General features: G+C 37.1%; 1 protein-coding gene across 4 annotated transcripts in view; it reads right to left on the reverse strand.

Annotated features, from left to right (window-relative positions):
- Positions 1-17,752, reverse strand: part of FASTKD2 (FAST kinase domains 2) — a 55,526-nt gene that overhangs the window by 34,424 nt on the left and 3,350 nt on the right. For 2 of the 4 annotated variants that reach the window (XM_060301955.2, XM_070045922.1), the window contains 10 exons: positions 16,269-16,372; positions 15,469-15,577; positions 15,046-15,169; positions 14,634-14,773; positions 13,332-13,504; positions 10,212-10,375; positions 9,014-9,226; positions 8,525-8,612; positions 6,717-6,831; positions 3,053-5,735 (listed from right to left, as the gene is read on the reverse strand). In XM_060301955.2, the coding sequence (XP_060157938.1) occupies positions 5,616-5,735; positions 6,717-6,831; positions 8,525-8,612; positions 9,014-9,226; positions 10,212-10,375; positions 13,332-13,504; positions 14,634-14,773; positions 15,046-15,169; positions 15,469-15,577; positions 16,269-16,372 (1,350 nt within the window). In that variant the 3' untranslated portion in view covers positions 3,053-5,615. Of the gene's footprint in view, positions 1-3,052; positions 5,736-6,716; positions 6,832-8,524; positions 8,613-9,013; positions 9,227-10,211; positions 10,376-13,331; positions 13,505-14,633; positions 14,774-15,045; positions 15,170-15,468; positions 15,578-16,268; positions 16,373-17,752 lie in introns of those variants that run through there. The other 2 variants (XM_030853790.3, XR_009564554.2) reach the window with 2 other exon arrangements.

The following is a 17,752-nucleotide window of genomic DNA, read 5'->3' on the forward strand; positions in this document are numbered from 1 at the left end:
TTATGTCTATTTGCTAGTTGCAGGGTGACTGCTCTATCAACACACACACACACACACACACACACACTCACTCTATAAATTAGGACTTCACTGTTATTTGTAAATACTTGATATGAAAAAATTCAATTGCATTTGAGATCCACTTGTATTATCACAAAAAAATATCAACATCACATTTGTCAATGACAGAACAAGAAAGCTGTTGGGCTCTAAACATAATTTTAAATTTTTGAATGGTTTTAAAAATAGTTTAAAATTGTTCCATCGGTTACTTATGTAAAGCTTCCTGCCAATGACAACAAAGAATTTGATAAAATATTTTGATCAAGAATTGCATATAGCCATTTCAAGCATACAACTTGGTATTTAATGGTTATGTCTAGAAAGCAAGATCAAGCTTCTCATTAAGGAATTTGGAAAAATTAATGTGTTTGGGAATTTAACACAAAGTCAATATTTAAAATCTTCCTTAATACTTAGAATTTTACTGATTTTAGTTCTTATTACATCATATAAAGAAAATATATTTTTTCTACTAAGCTCCAAATAAACACCAAAATACACTCGCACTTAGTGCTATGAAAGCTGTCATTTTCTTTGTGCACCATGACATAAAAAAGATAAGGCTTGGAATGGAGTAGAATGAGCCAATTTGCAATATATGCCGCAGTGTCACATACACAAGATTTCCCAGTAAATGTAAGAAAGTTATTTACTTGCAACACTAACATTCTCAGCAAAGGATAATTCTCCTGGCTGTTTTCCCTTTTAAAATTCAGATATCAAAATTTAACACATGTACCTCCATCAATATCGTTCCACCTCAAAAAACCTGGGAGAAACAATTTTCAGATCATATATGGTCTCCCTTTGTATGTTGCCAAATCTTGTTCACCCTCCTCTGTTCAGCTCTGTACAGCTCTGAAAACCCAACGCAGTGACCCCTTTCCCCTCTGACTTCCTCTTATCTTCTGCTTTGTCATACATCAGATTATCTTTCAACATACAATAATGGTGTCTTATAAACAACTTGAGAGGATCTCTGTGTTAATTTCTTTATCTCCCCCATAGTTCTGGGCATATATTAAACTCTTAGTGGTTATCATTAATTTCTAAAATGCTGTTTGGGAAATCAAACAATAGAAATGGATTGAGATCAGCTAATGATTTGCTTTCTGATTTTAAGTATAATGCATATTCATTCTTGAAGTATGAAAAATAAAGTATGAAGAAAAATAAAATTACAATTCCATCAATACTATTCAGAAATACCACTTTCTACATTTTTATCCCTTTTCTTCCTTTTATGCACCTCTTGCCATTATTTAAAACAAAATTTGAATCCTCGTATATAGAGTCAGTGTTTGTTTCTCCATTTAATAGAATTGTAAAGTTTTCCCCTCATCATTAAGTAACTTATGGCACGTCCAGATAATATTTTACAAATATTAAAATGTCTTAGAATAGCACTTCTCAAATTTTCATGAGTATACAAATCAGCTGGGATATTGTTAAAATACAGATTCTGGTTCAGTGGGTCTGAGATGGGCTCCAAGAGTCTGCATTCCTAACAACCTCCCAGATGATGCTGATACTGCTAGTCTGTGGACCACATTCTGAGTAGCAAGTGCTTAGAAGATATATATTCCATTAACGATGAATGCTTAAATAGCTTCCAATGTTTGGCTCATACACGGTGAAATATCAAATCAATGGAGTGATAAGTATCCTTACACATATTGTGGGAATAATACAAATATGTATCAAGTGTATACTAAGGGTGCATACAGGCGCAAAGATAATTAAAAATCTAACTCCTGGTCAATGTCAATAGATACCAATATTCTCAAGACTCTGCATGCATATACCTGAAGGGCATTCCACAGTGACAGAGAGCCCATCAGTGGTTTCTAGGGAACAAAGGGAAAGGCAAAAAGGGAGGAAACTTTTAGGGGTGGCAGATGTTCATTATCTTGATTGTGGTGATGTTTTCATGGATATTTTATATATATATATATATATTTATATATATTATATATATAATCTGTTAAAGCTTATCAAATTGTATGCTTTTAATATATGGAGTTTGTTGTTTGTCAATTATACCTCAATAAACCTATTTTTTTTAATATGGGGAAAAAAGCCACAAAATGTGTTCCAGAAAGGTTGTATTAATTTACATCCCACCAGCAGCATATGCAAGCGCCTGCCTCATTTCCTTTGTCAGCACTGTATTTCTTAAAGAAAAAAACCCATGATGCTAATTTAAAAGGCAAAATCTCTCACTTGTTTGAATGTGTGTCTTTGATTACTAGTAGACTGAAATTTTTTCATGTTGATCAGCTCTTCACTCGTTTTTCTTTTGTAATGTGTGTTTATCAACTTATAGGAGCTCTTTATTTAGATATGTCATAAATAAATCACCTGTTTTTTTTCTCTTGGCTAGATGTTTACATTTGTGTATGTGATGTAATTATAACATAAATAGACATTTTAAATAAGTTCAAGAATCAAAAAAACAAAAACAAAAGCCAATCTTAACACTGCTCAAAACACAAACCAAAAAAGCTCAGTCAGGACACAGAATTAAAGATAAAAAAAATCAAAAATCTTTTACAACACCTATTTCTTCCACAAGGTGGCTGACTTATTAGCATAAAACTACATCAGAAGCAAGCCATATACATAAACATATCAACCTTATACCTGTCATATTCACTATTTTAGTTGATTAATACAGTAAAGTAGGTTAGTATTATCCTCTTTAACATGAAGAGTTTGGTACTGAGGTATAACATATTTTGTGATTTAATCAGGAATAGTCAGAATTTGGATTTATAAACTCCCACTTTTTGTTTATTTATTGACCCTAATTGCGTTAGAAATGGGTCCATGAAATCAACCTGGGGTTGAGTAGTTTTTGTTTGTCTTGAATCAACTGAATAAATACCAGAAAAGGAGAATATTTACATATTCTCCTGGAGAGGAGAGTAAATCTTTATATTAACAATCCTGAGAAGACATATATATATATATATATATATATATATATATATATATATATATATATATATTTTTAAATTTAGGTCTAGCATTACCAAGTGTTGATGAGGATACAGAGCAATGAATTCTTTTTGGGGTTTTTTTTGTTTTTTTTTAATTAATTAATTATTTTTGGCTGTATTGGGTCTTCGTTTCTGTGCAAGGGCTTTCTCTAGTTGCGGCAAGCAGGGGCCACTCTTCATCGCGGTGCGCGGGCCCCTCACTGTCGCGGCCTCTCTTGTTGCGGAGCACAAGCTCCTGACGCGCAGGCTCAGTAGTTGTGGCACACGGGCCTAGCTGCTCCGCGGCATGTGGCATCTTCCCAGACCAGGGCTCGAACCCGTGTCCCCTGCATTGGCAGGCGGATTCTCAACCACTGCGCCACCAGGGAAGCCCGAGAAGACATATTTTTAAACTGTTTTCCTTCACTCTATACCTGAGTCTCACAAGATTTTTTTAGACAACACAGCAATGAAGAATGCTAATACTAGTAATACTGGTAAAAGAGGAATGCTTCTTTATCTGTCATGCCAATTGGTACAAATTCAAGAAAACTAGTTCCTCCAAAAGGTAGTTACAAGTATTCACAAATTTGTCCAATCCTTTGAAAATGAGTCATAATTAGCCACCAGAAGAAAGAGATATGCACTTACCATGTAAAGAATGAAAATTTTAGTTTCCTTAATAGAATATTTTCAACTCTTGTTCTGAAGCATTACAAGGTTAAATCATTTGGTCAAGTATGCAAAACTAGATGACGTCTAACCTGGAACAAAAGTCCAGATTTCCTGAGGTACAAGCTGAAGAGCAGTAGGAGATGAAACGTGGAAATAACGTGGAAATCAATGATGTGGCTGAGGCTCCAGAAAATTCCAATTCTTTGAACTTTTACTTCCTCATCCATAAAATGAGGGAGGTGGATTAAATGACTGATACATTTCCTTCCAGCTCTAACCTTCTCTTAATGTAGGCAACATAAGTTGATAAAACCTGTGACAGATGCAGTCATACTGCTAGAGACCTTTTATTGCCAACCTGGGGTTTCTCGACTACTTTGTTTGTAAGTCCATGTCAGCTCAGGTTCAAACTCTAGCCCTATCCTATTTATGTAGCTTTGATAGTTTATCCTCTTATTAGATAAAAGGAAATAAGGGTCCCAAGAGATTAATAGCAGCTACACCTCAAAGAGTTAAGATAATGAAAAGAGAGAATACATCCCAATACTTAGCAGTGCCTGGCACAGAGTAAGACGTCCAGTAATTGCACGTCTGCGTATTTGGGGTACCTTAGTCCATCCAGGATGATATTAACAGAATACCATAGACTGGGTAGCTTATAAAGAACAGAAATTTACTTCTCACAAATTAACTGTGGGAGAGGCTCGGAAGTCCAAGGTCAAGGCTCTGGCAGATTCTGTGTCTGGTGAGGGCCCCCCTTCCTGGTTCGGAGATGGTCATCTTCTCACTGTCCTCACATGGAGAAGTGACAGGGGAGCTCTCTGAGGCCTCTTGTACAAGAGCACTAATCCAATGTATGAGGCCTCCACCCTCATGACCTAATCATCTCCCAAAGCTCTGCCTCTAAATACCATCACACTAGGGGTTAGGTTCCAACACAGGACTTGCGGGGATGGGGTGGAGGGGCGGCACAAGCGCTCGGTCTTTCACACGGGGCTAAGACAATACCAACTTATGTGGCACTCAGGTTTCACAAGCGGAACTTGCTGTATCCCCAGTGAGTCAAATACTAGGTAGACAGGCGTGTGACAAACTTGAACAAGTACTTCCACAAAAGGATGAACAAACGTAACTGAAAAACAGCCCTCGGGTCTGGCTCACAAAACAGCTCAGCTACATATTTACTTGAAAAGACTTTGTGAAATGGTGGGAGGGGAAAGGGGAAGAGGGAGAAAGGAATGACCTCACCAATGGCAAGGACTGTGGTGTTAGCAACCCACAACCTATCAATCTTAAGAAATTAGGACTCCTTGCCATCTCTGTACTATCTCATCTGCGTTTCTCTTAGTAAGGTCCACAAACCACTTCCACCTAGAATGCTTGTTACAACTGCAGATACCTGATCCTCACCCATTTTTAACACGCTACCTCGTTAATTCTTATACATTCTACAATTTGAGACCCTAGCCCAATTGCTTTGTGGCCAGTGCTTGAATGTGGTCCATACCTGAGTCCTAAAACAGCTTAGATTCCAAACCTGAGGACTGCCCACAGCAACTTACCTGCAACCCATCACAACTAAGAAACCAGTTTTGAATGCATCAAATCTAATGAGAAACAGTAAAACCTATAGCTCGTGAATTTATGAAGTATCTGGGCACTGGAAGGAACAGGTATGACTGCAAAAATGACCCTTCTGGAATTTTCTCAGCATTTTCTAAAGTGCCAGTGAGAATATTTCTTTCATTCTCAACTTTAATTTTAGCAGTGAACTGAAATAACACTTTTTATTATGGTGAGCAGTCAGGTAAGTTCCATCGACAACTGAATTGTAGTCTTTATTAAAGTTATTTTTATAAATTTATGTCTAATAACATTAAAAGGTTGCTTTTTACTTTAACATGTGCTTTGCAAATTTATATCAGCAGTAGAAAGTGCTTCCTGTGAATAGATTTTACTCTTCAAAAATGTGACTGCATCCTTCATCTCTAGTTTTTCCATCTCCCAATTATTGACCTTACCAAAGAAAGAGGAAAATAATCAGTTTGCAAGAAGATGACGATGTATAAAATAAAAGCTAGTTTCGAGATCCAAGGATATTAAAATAACATCAGCCAACCACTTATAATTATGCACATTTTAGAAGTTTAGTAAGACTATGTGCTATGGTCGAAGAAAGCTCTCACAGTGAAAATTATAAAAAAACTTTAAAAGTCCTCTAAAGGGTGCAAAAGATCCTTTCTTGGGATAATCTTCCTTAGAATATAAATAATAGCCAACATGAAAAAAAAAAGTGTTACAGATTAGCCCATTAAGAGAAATGGGCCATCTTAACCTTGGTAATCCGGGCATGATCCAGTTTTGGATACTAAAGTACCATAACGAAGATTCAAATATTTACATTTCACATTATATGCAGGACCAAATGAGTGGCATTTAGATAGGTCCTAACATTAACATAAATATACATTTATTCGTATGGTTCTTGCTCCATACAGAGACATCTAGAGAGGCTGTTCAAGAAAAGTTGTGCTCAGAATCAAAGAAAGCAGAAGGAGGGAAGAGGAAGAAGCATCCTTATAGTCATCCAGCACTTTCTAGTGACAAACATCCTTAACAGCCTCACAATGGCCCATGAAAACAAAGCTTTAATTAACATCTTTTCTTCTCCTGTTCAAGATAACCTAGAAACTGAATATGGTTTCATGTGTCTTAAATTAAAGAAGTACACATATTATTTACATTTTTCACTTGACAAAAATGATTAAAGTTGACTAAATGCAGCACTTATAAAACCCCAGGTAAATAACAGTATCAGCTGAGTAGGAGACAACTCACATACCAGAAAGGTTCTTTTTCAAAGAAAACAATAACTAAAACACTTATTCCGATACTGCTGACAATTCATCTAGTCCTAGTAACCAACTTCAACCACAACATTCCCAGTAGAATGAACATCAGTAACTGAAGACTATTTCATTTGCATTTTTTTCTTACCAAGATCACATGAAAACCCATTACTTTCAAATGCCGCATTTTCATAGCAAGGAATCCTCTGGGGTGGGTTGAATCCAAACAGTACGTAGATCTAGGAACACAGAGTACAGCTACTCTGAAAACAAAAACACAAAACGTGAGACTAGTTACTAACGAGATGACCATGTACAATCTTGCTGCATCCTTGTTCTTTGGAGATTTCAAAGCTGAGCTCTCCACTTACCACATTCCTCACCATTCCCTCCTGTGTTAGTCCTTCACTTCCTCATTACCTAGACTATGCAGATATTCCAGTACATGAAGACTATTTTAGGAACCACAAGCTTATAAAAATGCTTTATACAAACAGTATCGCTTAACCATCTTTAAGAATGGCTACATTCTCGATGAGGAAAATTTTCAGATATGAAAGCACCCATTTTAGGGCTTTCCTGTGCAGAGCTAATCTCTGATCTAAACATAATTATTTATGCTGCTAGAAGCACTGATGTAGATAATACCAAATGGAAGATGCTCTGCTTGTAAATATTGTCTCCCAGAGACAGACACATTTAAAAGCCAGAATGGGGAGACCAAATACAAAAAAGAAAACACTAAGAGATAGGCAAGACCGTTGAAAAGATAAAATGTATACGTGTAACAAAAATGTGGAAGGTGTAATTTGTCTTTCATTGTTCATGGCCTTTTGGAAAGATTAAGTTCATTGGGGGAGACAAAGACATTTGTATCCTTACTGTCTTCTGTCATACTCTGGCTGTTATCTGAGATAAAGTAAGAGAAATTTCGTATCTTTAAAGGAACACTGATTCCTCATTTTTTCTCGGTACTTTAGGCTGAGAGCTACTACATTATATTATCATGCCAGAACAGATGAACACCTGAAAAAGAAAAATGATGTTTCAACTGGGTCAGAGAGAAAGCCTCTTTTTGAGGGAAGATGGGTAATAAGTAGAAGGAAGATAGTGGCTGAAAAAGATGGCCAAGGAACAAGCTAGGTGGATTTAGAAAGGTGCAAAAGTTACAGAGCTGTGTATGAGTGGAGAGGGATGAGTAGATAAGAGTTTGAATCCCTACAGACTTTTTCTGTACCTCTCTCTACCATATTTACGTGCATGTGCTACAAAGCAGTAGGGGATATACGTCGCTTGGGGTCAGGATCCACGTCTGACTCATCTTTGTGTGCCCTACAGGCCCTAACAGAGCCTTTCCACAAAGAATGACTGAACACAGGGTGTGTGCAATATGACCTGATCCAGATGCCTACAAGGCAGAATATTCTCTCAGGGAGTAGCATCAATTTCTCCCAGAAACACTCTCTGTACTGTGTGAGTCAAGGAAACTACTTCTAATTAACTTCAGTATGGTTTGATCCATATACAATACAGCTTAATTAAAAAGCTAAAGTTTCTCTACCTTTAGAAAGGTTTGGCAGTAGAGAAAAATATTTTTTGGGTATTTGATTTTAGTAGAAGCCTTCATTCTTTATGATCACTACTGCATTATCTTGTCAAAAATTTACACTACACTGATGGTTTCAATTATATTAGCACTGTTTTATTGAACTGTTTAGCTTTAAAACCTGATTTTAAAAAGTTGCCTGTTTCATTAAATGGACAACTCCAATCCACTGTCTTCAACCACAGGGTCCCACATTTATACCTAAGGGGTAGATTAATGGTTGTCCCTTGGTGCATTACAAGATCTATACAAACATAAGGTCTTTGTATTGTTACTGCTATTTAATATGAAGTCTTCGAGAATTAAGAGTTAAATTTAGAAAGCTCAGCAAATGCGTATGTGTAAACAACCTTTGAATATTTGTAGCAGAAGTTACCACATCCACGTCAGAAAATGGAAGCACTTGGCTCCTGTTAGCATCCATTCTGATTTCAAAATCTGAAAGAAAAAAATTGATACTAATTTTTCAAACATCGCTCCAAGTGATTTTTTGTTTGAAAAGGTATACTACCACTACCAATAATTATAATGGCAGCAGGTAAGCTATACTGAGCTTATTTACCATGTGCCAAATACTAGTCTGGATTTTATATGTATAACCTCATTTGTTGGTCACAGGAACCCTGTGAGGTGGGTAATATTATTATTGCCATTTTACAGATGAGGAAAGAGGCTGGTGAGTGCCTAACACACAGCACTAGTAAGTAGCAGAGTGAAAATCCACACCCAGCAGTCCAGCTCCAGAGCCAATGCTGCACCACACTAGACTGCTGCAGTAAACTCCTTATCTTTTGTCAGAAAAGAAGTAAAACAGAGGAAAATCATATGAAGTCCCATACCGATATAATAATTATGTGGCAACCATACACTTTTTGAGAAGCATCCTTCTCCCAGAAGGCTACTCAGCACCTCGGCAACCTTTGCATGTGGATGTAATGGCATGGAGGACAGCTGTGGCAGCACTAAGTGTGTGTCCTTGTGACAAGGAACATCATCAAGTTTTAGACAGGCAGCCAAAACATGAAGCTTGTGAACATTCCTCTCCACATCACCTTAAAAAAAAAAAAAAGAGAGAGAAAGAAAATTATAGTTAAGAAAAATATGAATGCTACATCTAAGAAATTGTATTAATGCACCTATAACTCTGATTATTTGCTTCTTATCAGGAGGAATCTCTCTGTGTCTCCCTAGGTCCCACAGTGTGTAGGTCAGTGCCCTGATAACGTTTTAAACTTTAAAATATCTTTCAAGGTGCTTTGGCCTCAACTCTTCACTGAACAGATGGGAAAATGCTCAGGAATGTTAAAATGCCTCCTGATTAAAGGCAAAGTTGGGACTAGATTCCAGGTCTCCTGGGTTCACGGCTGCTTCCTCCATGTTAGACTGCTTGAAAAATCAGCACATGGTGTTCCTTTTCCACACTTCAACTTTGGAATTTCATACTGTTGTCTTTAAAAGAATTTAAAATACTCTATTCCCAGATAATCATCAAATTTTACACATCTAGCCTGATATTGCTTCTCCTTATTTAATAGTAAAGACTGAAAGACAACAATTAATTTGGTTCCAAGAGTAAATAAATTCACTACTTTGGTAACTACTTGGTTTCTTGATCTAACGGCTGTGCCCTCATTACAGGCCATGAGTGACAAAGTGTTTATAGCTGCAAAAGTTGACTTAACTTGGCTTCAAACGTGACACATATGGATTAGAAGTACAAACACCTCTGATCAAGGCATAAAGAACCACCTGAACATTTAACCTTTGCACAGGTGCATGAAGTGTAAATAAAAAGAACAATGACGCTGTGTTTCTCATTCTTGGGGTCTATGGGCAGGATCTGTCCCTGAAGGAGCCTCTACCGGTTTGCTGGTTTGAAGCATGGCCCTTTGACTTCACCATCATTGGTCCTTTCATCAGGAGCACCCGCTCCACACGTTTTAACTAACACTGCGGCAACTGAGACCCCAATCTGAATCACCTGGTAGCCTGGCAGTACTGCTTTATTTTAGTCACCACCGTGCACTGACATCCTACCTGACGTCAGCAGATCATGGATGATGTCCTTTTGCAGAAGCTGATTAATAGGGGCCAGGGGAAAATGGTTTATCAAGCAAAACGAACACACAGCATTCAACAGGTTTTCAGAAGAGATGTGGTGAAGACTACCAGTCAGAGCACTAGCCATAACTTCTAGGAACCTACAGGGGCAGAAAGGAGAGTCAGCTTTCAAATATGAAGAGTAGACAAGGTCATGGTAGAGCTAGTGAGGTGTCACAGAACTGACAGCTTTAAGGGGATAAAACAATCAGGCTTGCAATAAGTCTTCACACATCTTTCAGGTCAGTGACTATCTCATAATAAATACATACACTCAATAAATGTTAGCTACTACTACATGTCTTACACAGGGCAAATGTTTACAAGCTTTAACTCATTTAATTCCTATTCAAACTCTGTGGGATAGGTATCATTATTTTCTTCATAATAAAGATGAGTAAACAGGCTAAGCAGGGTCAACTAACTTGTCCAAGAACACACAGCCAGGAAGTAGCAGAGACAGCACTGGAATCCAAGTTGTCAGGGTCCAGAGGCTTTTAACCATTGTGCTAGATTTTTTATCATGAGTAAGTCTTTAAGACCTGGAACTCCACTGCAGTTTTATAATCAATTACAATTCTCTAGCTATTAATACTCTGAGTTAAAAGAACTGCTAGCCTAATCCTACCACCCAAGCTAATGTTACGCAGTATAACAAAGCAGCTAAGCACAGAGGCAGAGAGGAAAGATCAAAATTAGGTACGGTCACGTGTGCAGGGTGGCACTGCTGATAGACGGCACAGATACGCTTTGAACCCAGGTCAATTTGACTCTTAGGGCATAAGCTATATATCATTATATAAGAAAAAGGAAGTATTGATACTTGCAGAGTACTGTGATAGTGTACAGGAAAGAAAGTAGATAGGGTAGCTTTGGGGATAAGGAGAATTTCAGTTAAGTGGAAAAGATGGCAAAAGGGAAGACCACTTGAAACTAACTCCTGAAAGTACATGCCATTCATGCTGTAATAACTAGCGAGGCTGGGGCACAGGCAGAGAGGCCCACAGCAGGGCAAGTATGCCCTGAAGTAAGCCCTTAGTACCAATGAGCCATAAAGGGAAATGTGAGATCAACTGGGAGGTCCCGTGAGGAGCAGATGGCCAAGTGAGGAAGGCTGTGACAGGCTAAGCAGGACTGCTAACAGGTCCTAGAGACAACAGTGAGGCAACACTTACTAAAGGGAGAACTGATGGAGTTTGGAGTATGCAGCAAGAAACAGCGGGGCTGCAGAGGACCGATCTGGAGCCCAGCGGTAATCACCTCCCCAGTCTCCTCGCATCCCACTTCTTATGCTGTTACCTCATGCTTCAGCGACACCAAAATCTGTGTCGTTCCCCACATGTACTCTGCTGTTGCTTTCCTTCCTGACCTGAATACGGAGCCCCTTCTACTCAGAATGGTCTTTCCATCGTTAACTGCTCTCTCTCCATCTTTCAAGATCTGCTCAGGTACCAACTCCTCCAGGCAGGATGCTTGGCACCCACCCTGAGCCTCCACTTCGCCAGGCTAGCATCCTGGTACATCCCTCCTCTATTCCTATATACACTGTATAAAACTCTATCACTTCAATGTTCATGCTGTATTTAACTGCAGAAAGGATTATGTCTCATTCATTTTTGTCTTAAGTACCTGAGTGCTTGGTACAAGTTTTCCGACTAAAGGAACAAATAAACTTAGATGAGGAGGAGGAGAATGTTAATGGAAAAGGAAGAATCAAGAATAATGAGCTAAAAACTCACCAAGTTGTATACATTGAATATGCACAGCATTTTACATGTTATTCATACCTCGATAAAGTGGTTTAAAAAGCTCTAGAGAGCTTTTCAATTATGGAGCAGAGACAGGCTTATTGACAAATAATTGCAGCTATGTGTCAAGGCTCCACCAAAGAGTTATATAAGACATGACAAGCACAGGGGCTGTGATGGAGACAATTAAGGGAAGGCACATGACAAAGCTATATAAGACATGACAAGCACAGGGGTTCTGATGGAGACAATTACAGGAAGGCACATGACATGCAGTATGAACTGAGTCTCACAACAATGGAGAGCACAGTGGGCAGCTGCTTTTCTTGGCCCAGCACTTCTTTGATTACCTGCCCCAAAGAAATGGGCATGTGACCCAAACTCGTTCGATCAGATTTTCTCTTTTGGAAATCTGAATCTTGAGGGAAAACCACAGGGACAAAAAGCTGTTGGAGTCAAGCTACTCGATGGCAAAAAGATGACCAGTGAACCTTGCCACTGAGACCCTCAGAACTGCCCTAGTTTATTCCTCCAAGGCCTCTGTGACTGACACTCTAGTTTTTTTTTTTTAATCTAACAATTACTGTGTCTGGCATTGCCTTAAGAACCTGACATAGACAACCCAATACGATTAGAAATAACTCTTTATTTCTCATCCCCATTTTAACAGATGAAGAAACTGAGGCACAGAAAAGTAACTTGCCAAAGTTAAGTAGCTAATGAATCGCAGAGCTAAGATTCAAACCTAAGCAAGGTGTCTCCAGGGTCTGCGCTTTTAATCACCCTTCTAACAAATGACAAATAACATGTTATATGCGTTTCTGGTTTTTAATGAAACTTAGAACTGACCTAGAGAGGAAGGAAAGATGTTCTGGGTGGAAAGAAGATGAAAGAGCACAGCATGTTTGAGGAATTGCTGTGTTTAATAGCAGAAATGCACGGTTGTGGTTAAAATGAAAAGAATAGAAAGCAGTAGTCTGGGACCAAATGAAGAGTTAGGGTCAAAACTAAACTATAAACTCAGGAGCTGAGGGAATAAGCTGGGGGAGAGTTTGAAATGAAAACTCCTATGCTGAATTACCAAATATATTGCAAAGAACAAAGAAACTGGCAAAAGCAAAGCACATATCTTTAGCAAAGATAAAATAAAATTCTGTTTAACTTCATAAATAAGGAATATTATGTTTTATTTCTGGACATGGATGAAGGCCATGGATGGGTTCGCATGTAAGAATTCATTAAGCTTCGTAATCTTTTCTATAAATACGATATGTGGCAATAAAAAAGTAAAAAAAGAACAAGTACATACTCGTGAGTCCAGCATTTGTGGAAGTGATTGAGAGAAGAATACACATGAAGAATAGAGACAAGGCTTTTCACGTTTAGGAAGCCAGGTTCATTTGCTGCTTTCTTCATAAACAAGTCCATCAAACTAACAGGTCGAAAGCCAACGTTTTCAAATAAGATGAGGAGAAAAAGAACCTAAAAAAAGAAAGAATTGAGGGAAAACTTCTTAAGAGTTACAGTATGCTATTAGCAATCTTTTAGATCTCAAAATATTTAAACCGCAATAGAATTGTCCTGACTGACCAAATATTCCCTTAAAAGGAACAATTATCTTTTCCTTACAAAATCTGTTCCAGTTATTCTTGAATCAGAGTATCGAGTTAACAATCAACCTCTTTTTATAAGCTGAGAACCAGAGCACAGGTTTCCATATTTCCATCTCATTTAAAATAAATATTTTCCTATACGCTTTTCATATAACAGCTCTGAAAATTACCTTTAAATATACCTCTTCTGAAGTTTTTCAAAATGACCAAGCCAATTTTGAACTGCTCTCCCTTCCAAACCTAGACACTTCCTAGATTCTAAGAGATAACTCAAAAATTTCTATGTTCAGTACTAATTTCTATAACTGAGAATAGAGCTGAAATACAATGATTAAATGTTCCAGTTCACCTCTCATTTCCCTCTTAGTCTTTCTCACAATAAGTACTTCTCTTTCCAAAACAATTTCCATACTAAAGTCAACCTCACCCTCCAAAGTGAACTAAACCAGTGACCTAACATGGTTACCACTACTTAACTACAAAAAGAAGTTTTTACCAGCTGCTTCATTTAGATGTTTAATTAACACATGCCCTGAATTAAAAGGCTCTTACTCTGGAAGAAACAAGCAAACTTTCCATAAATAGAAAACACACATGATCATTAAGTAATGACAGTTTATTCTTCAAAAAGCGTAAGCCTCTCACATCACCTATCTCCATTATTCTAAATCTAATAAAGGAAAAGTAGAAAGACAGAAATAATCCTTAGTATCCAACCAAAGTACCATACAACCTTTTGAAGAACAAATAGAAAAACAAACTTTGGACAATATAATTTTTGTTTTGGAGAGAAAGATGGTCCAGACATTGAATAATATATTAATAGGTAACCCCCAGACAAAATTTATAAGGAGCTAATTTTTCAAGCCGATTTAGCATTGGAATATTTTGGAATCTAAACCACTTTAAAATGATAGAGGAATTATTTCGAATGCTAAATAAATTAATACGTTTCTTGAAAGTTTCTGAGGCTTACTCTAAACTGTTAACATACTTACTTTTTTCAACTTCCAGATGTCAAAAGTTGTAGCCACATAATCTGCTATTCCCTTAAAAAGATCTATATTGAAGTACTGGAGGTCTCTGCAAGACTGCAATATGCTGATCAATATTTTAAAGGGACACCCGTGGATATTACCTTTAAGAATGAGTTAGAGAAACAAGAATCACCAGATGGTTTTGACTGTAAGATCCAAGATACTATATACACAGTACTTTTGTTTCTTTAGAAAAAATAGCACTATATTTTGTTAAAAAAAAAAAACAAACACTATAGGCAAAAATAAAATTTAGATCTAACGATATCATCAGATATTTTTCATATAACAGCAAAGTTGTTAAAACAAACAAAACAAATATAGTCCAGAACAGATCGGATGCTACAAATCATATAAGAAAAATTCCCCTTACTTGTGACTATCTTACTGCACTCATTCAAAAGGATAATGGAGCGGTGATTCATGGCGGCCAGTACTGCAAACATGCGCTGGCTATTCAAAACAGAAAACTGGTCTAATTCTTTCAAGGCTTTCATCTAAAGAAAAGTAAACTTAAATTTAATTTATCATTTGTGGCAAAATAAATTAAACTCCTATATTTAAATAAAAAAGGATAAAGTTTGAGCAAGATGACTCGGACAAACAGGTATATAGATAAATATACGTAAATATATATACAGATAAAAATAAATCTATTTCTATTATTTCACTTTAGCAAAGTTACATACAAAAGCATAATGTCCTCCTAATAAACTGACTTTAGGAGATGATAGCAAATCACAAGAAATATTTTTTTCAAATTTTACCCAACAGAGAAAATTCAGAAGGTATTTACCTCCAATTTCCTTTTAAGACCAATCGGTGCATCTTTTCCAATACATTTCATTACAGCTTGTAATGTGAAGACACGTTCTATTTTCCAAACTTGCTGAGCAACTAGCATCCTGTCATCAAACACAATAAATACCACAGTCCTAGGATCTTAATGCCAGGTGAGAAATCGTAAAAGTCATTTGGTCCAGCTTCTACTTCTAGGCAAGGAATATGAAGCCCAAAGAAATGATCTACCTGCCCAAGAGTGCAAATAGTGAAAGCTCCAGGACCAGCCTAGTATTGTTTTCTCTCACATTATTTTGCTATCTTTATGCATGAACAAATTTCAGGAGATTATATTAGGACATCCTAATGCATAGTCAATGAAAAAGGGAATTAAAAATTATTCTCATCAATCTATGACATTAGATTAGGTGCATCAATTTTATAAGTTGTAAAACTTAACCTCCTTTTCAAGCGGGGCCAGTGTCATGTGACCTCCACATAGTACCCAATTAACCATTATGAACTGAGTACATGTCAGTTATCCCCCAGCCCACATCAGTACTACGTTTTCAGATAATTTTAGATTTTAATGTTACCCACGCCTTTTATTTTATGGTGGACCCTGAAAGAAGCATTATTTCCAGCTTTACCTGATCCAGAGTCACTATTTTAAGTTTAATAAGGTATTAAAGACCATAACTACTAACAAAGTCTTCCATGCCCCCACTCCAAAAAAGGGAGCTCAACTTTCATCTTCGTTTTTGATTTAAGAGAAACAGAGAAAGGCACCTGAAGAAAGGGTAACAGAGTTCTCACCGCAATCCTGCTCGAAGAACATCCACATTCTTGCATGGCTCCATTGCCTCTAAGATAGTTGACAAAACTGAAAGACATTTCTCATCACACTCATTGATACGTTCCTATTGAAATATAATTACAAAAATACCACAGGTGATGAGCTCATAGTGGACTATCTCACCCAAGCAAAACCACTGAACTGATGCTTTCAACTAAAGGATTAAGTATCAAACCAATAACTCACAGAGTCTGTCCACAATAAACAGCATCTTTGGAAAACAAGATGTCATATGTAAGTGAATTTTCCAAATAATTGATACATTCATGTATCAATTTTATGTATCAACCATTTTTTTACATTCTCCATTATCACTGAAAATGATTTGATATTGATTACCTTCCTCCCCTTCTGAAATAACTTTTATCAAACATTATTTTTACCTCTTCTTGAGACCCAAAGCCATCATGATGACAAGTGCAGTAATATTAGAGCTACAGGACAATTTTCCTACCCCTAAAGAATCTTACACAGCTGCGCTTACAATTTCCCTATATCCTTTCCTGGGTATCAAACTGCAACCTCAGTTGTGAACCTTCTGATTCACATCTGCTGTCACATGTTACCACCACTACCTGGATCTCAAGAGGAGCCCAGGCTTCATGGATCCTTCTTTCAAATCCTCTGAATTAGGGTACTAATTTAGGTTCTAGAAATGGCCTAATTTAGAAAACGAATAGTAACAACACAGCTTACCTAGTGCTCTACAATTTAATCATAACTAGCTTATACACCTCACAAGAGTACTTGTGATCACATCTGAAAGATGTAAGCTCTTTTGCTAAAATTACAATACATGGCTAACTAGTCACAAAGTCTCAAGTCAGAACCAGATAATGATAAGAAATAGATACTCCTGGAAGGAAAAAAGGTCTCATTCCCATGAGAGGGTTTCCATTAACAATTTATAGCATTCCATCAATACCTACTGTGAAAGAAAAGACCACTGGCTATGTGTTTGAAGGGCAAACTTCACTGATGACATATTTCATCCCTAGCTAAAATGTCTTTGCAACATTCCAACATGTTAGTGAGATACAATTAAATGTACAGTTAACCTGGCCCCAAATATCCACTGTCCATTCCTCACCAATGCAGATACTATGCTGATATGAATACCTGTCCAAAGTTCATTTAGAGCATCACTGACCAGGTAGAGCGACTTACTGTAATCACTTTTAAATAACTATATAGGGAACACAGTCTACCAAAAAACACGGATATTCTGCGGTTTAAACACTCACACACGACACACAAATTAGTTCCTGGGCGAGAACATGGAAATCATAGTAATGTAAAAAGTTAAAGTTAAAAACTCTCATATACCTATGAACCCAATTCTTGAATTCTATAGTAGGATAGGATATATATCAGATCATCCTCAGGAAACTCCTGTCTTCAAAAAAAATTATTTAATTATGATCATTGAGTTCAGAAGTCTGAA

This window comes from Globicephala melas, chromosome 7 (genome assembly GCF_963455315.2).
Source record: "Globicephala melas chromosome 7, mGloMel1.2, whole genome shotgun sequence".
In the NCBI taxonomy this organism is placed as follows: Eukaryota; Metazoa; Chordata; class Mammalia; order Artiodactyla; family Delphinidae; genus Globicephala; species Globicephala melas.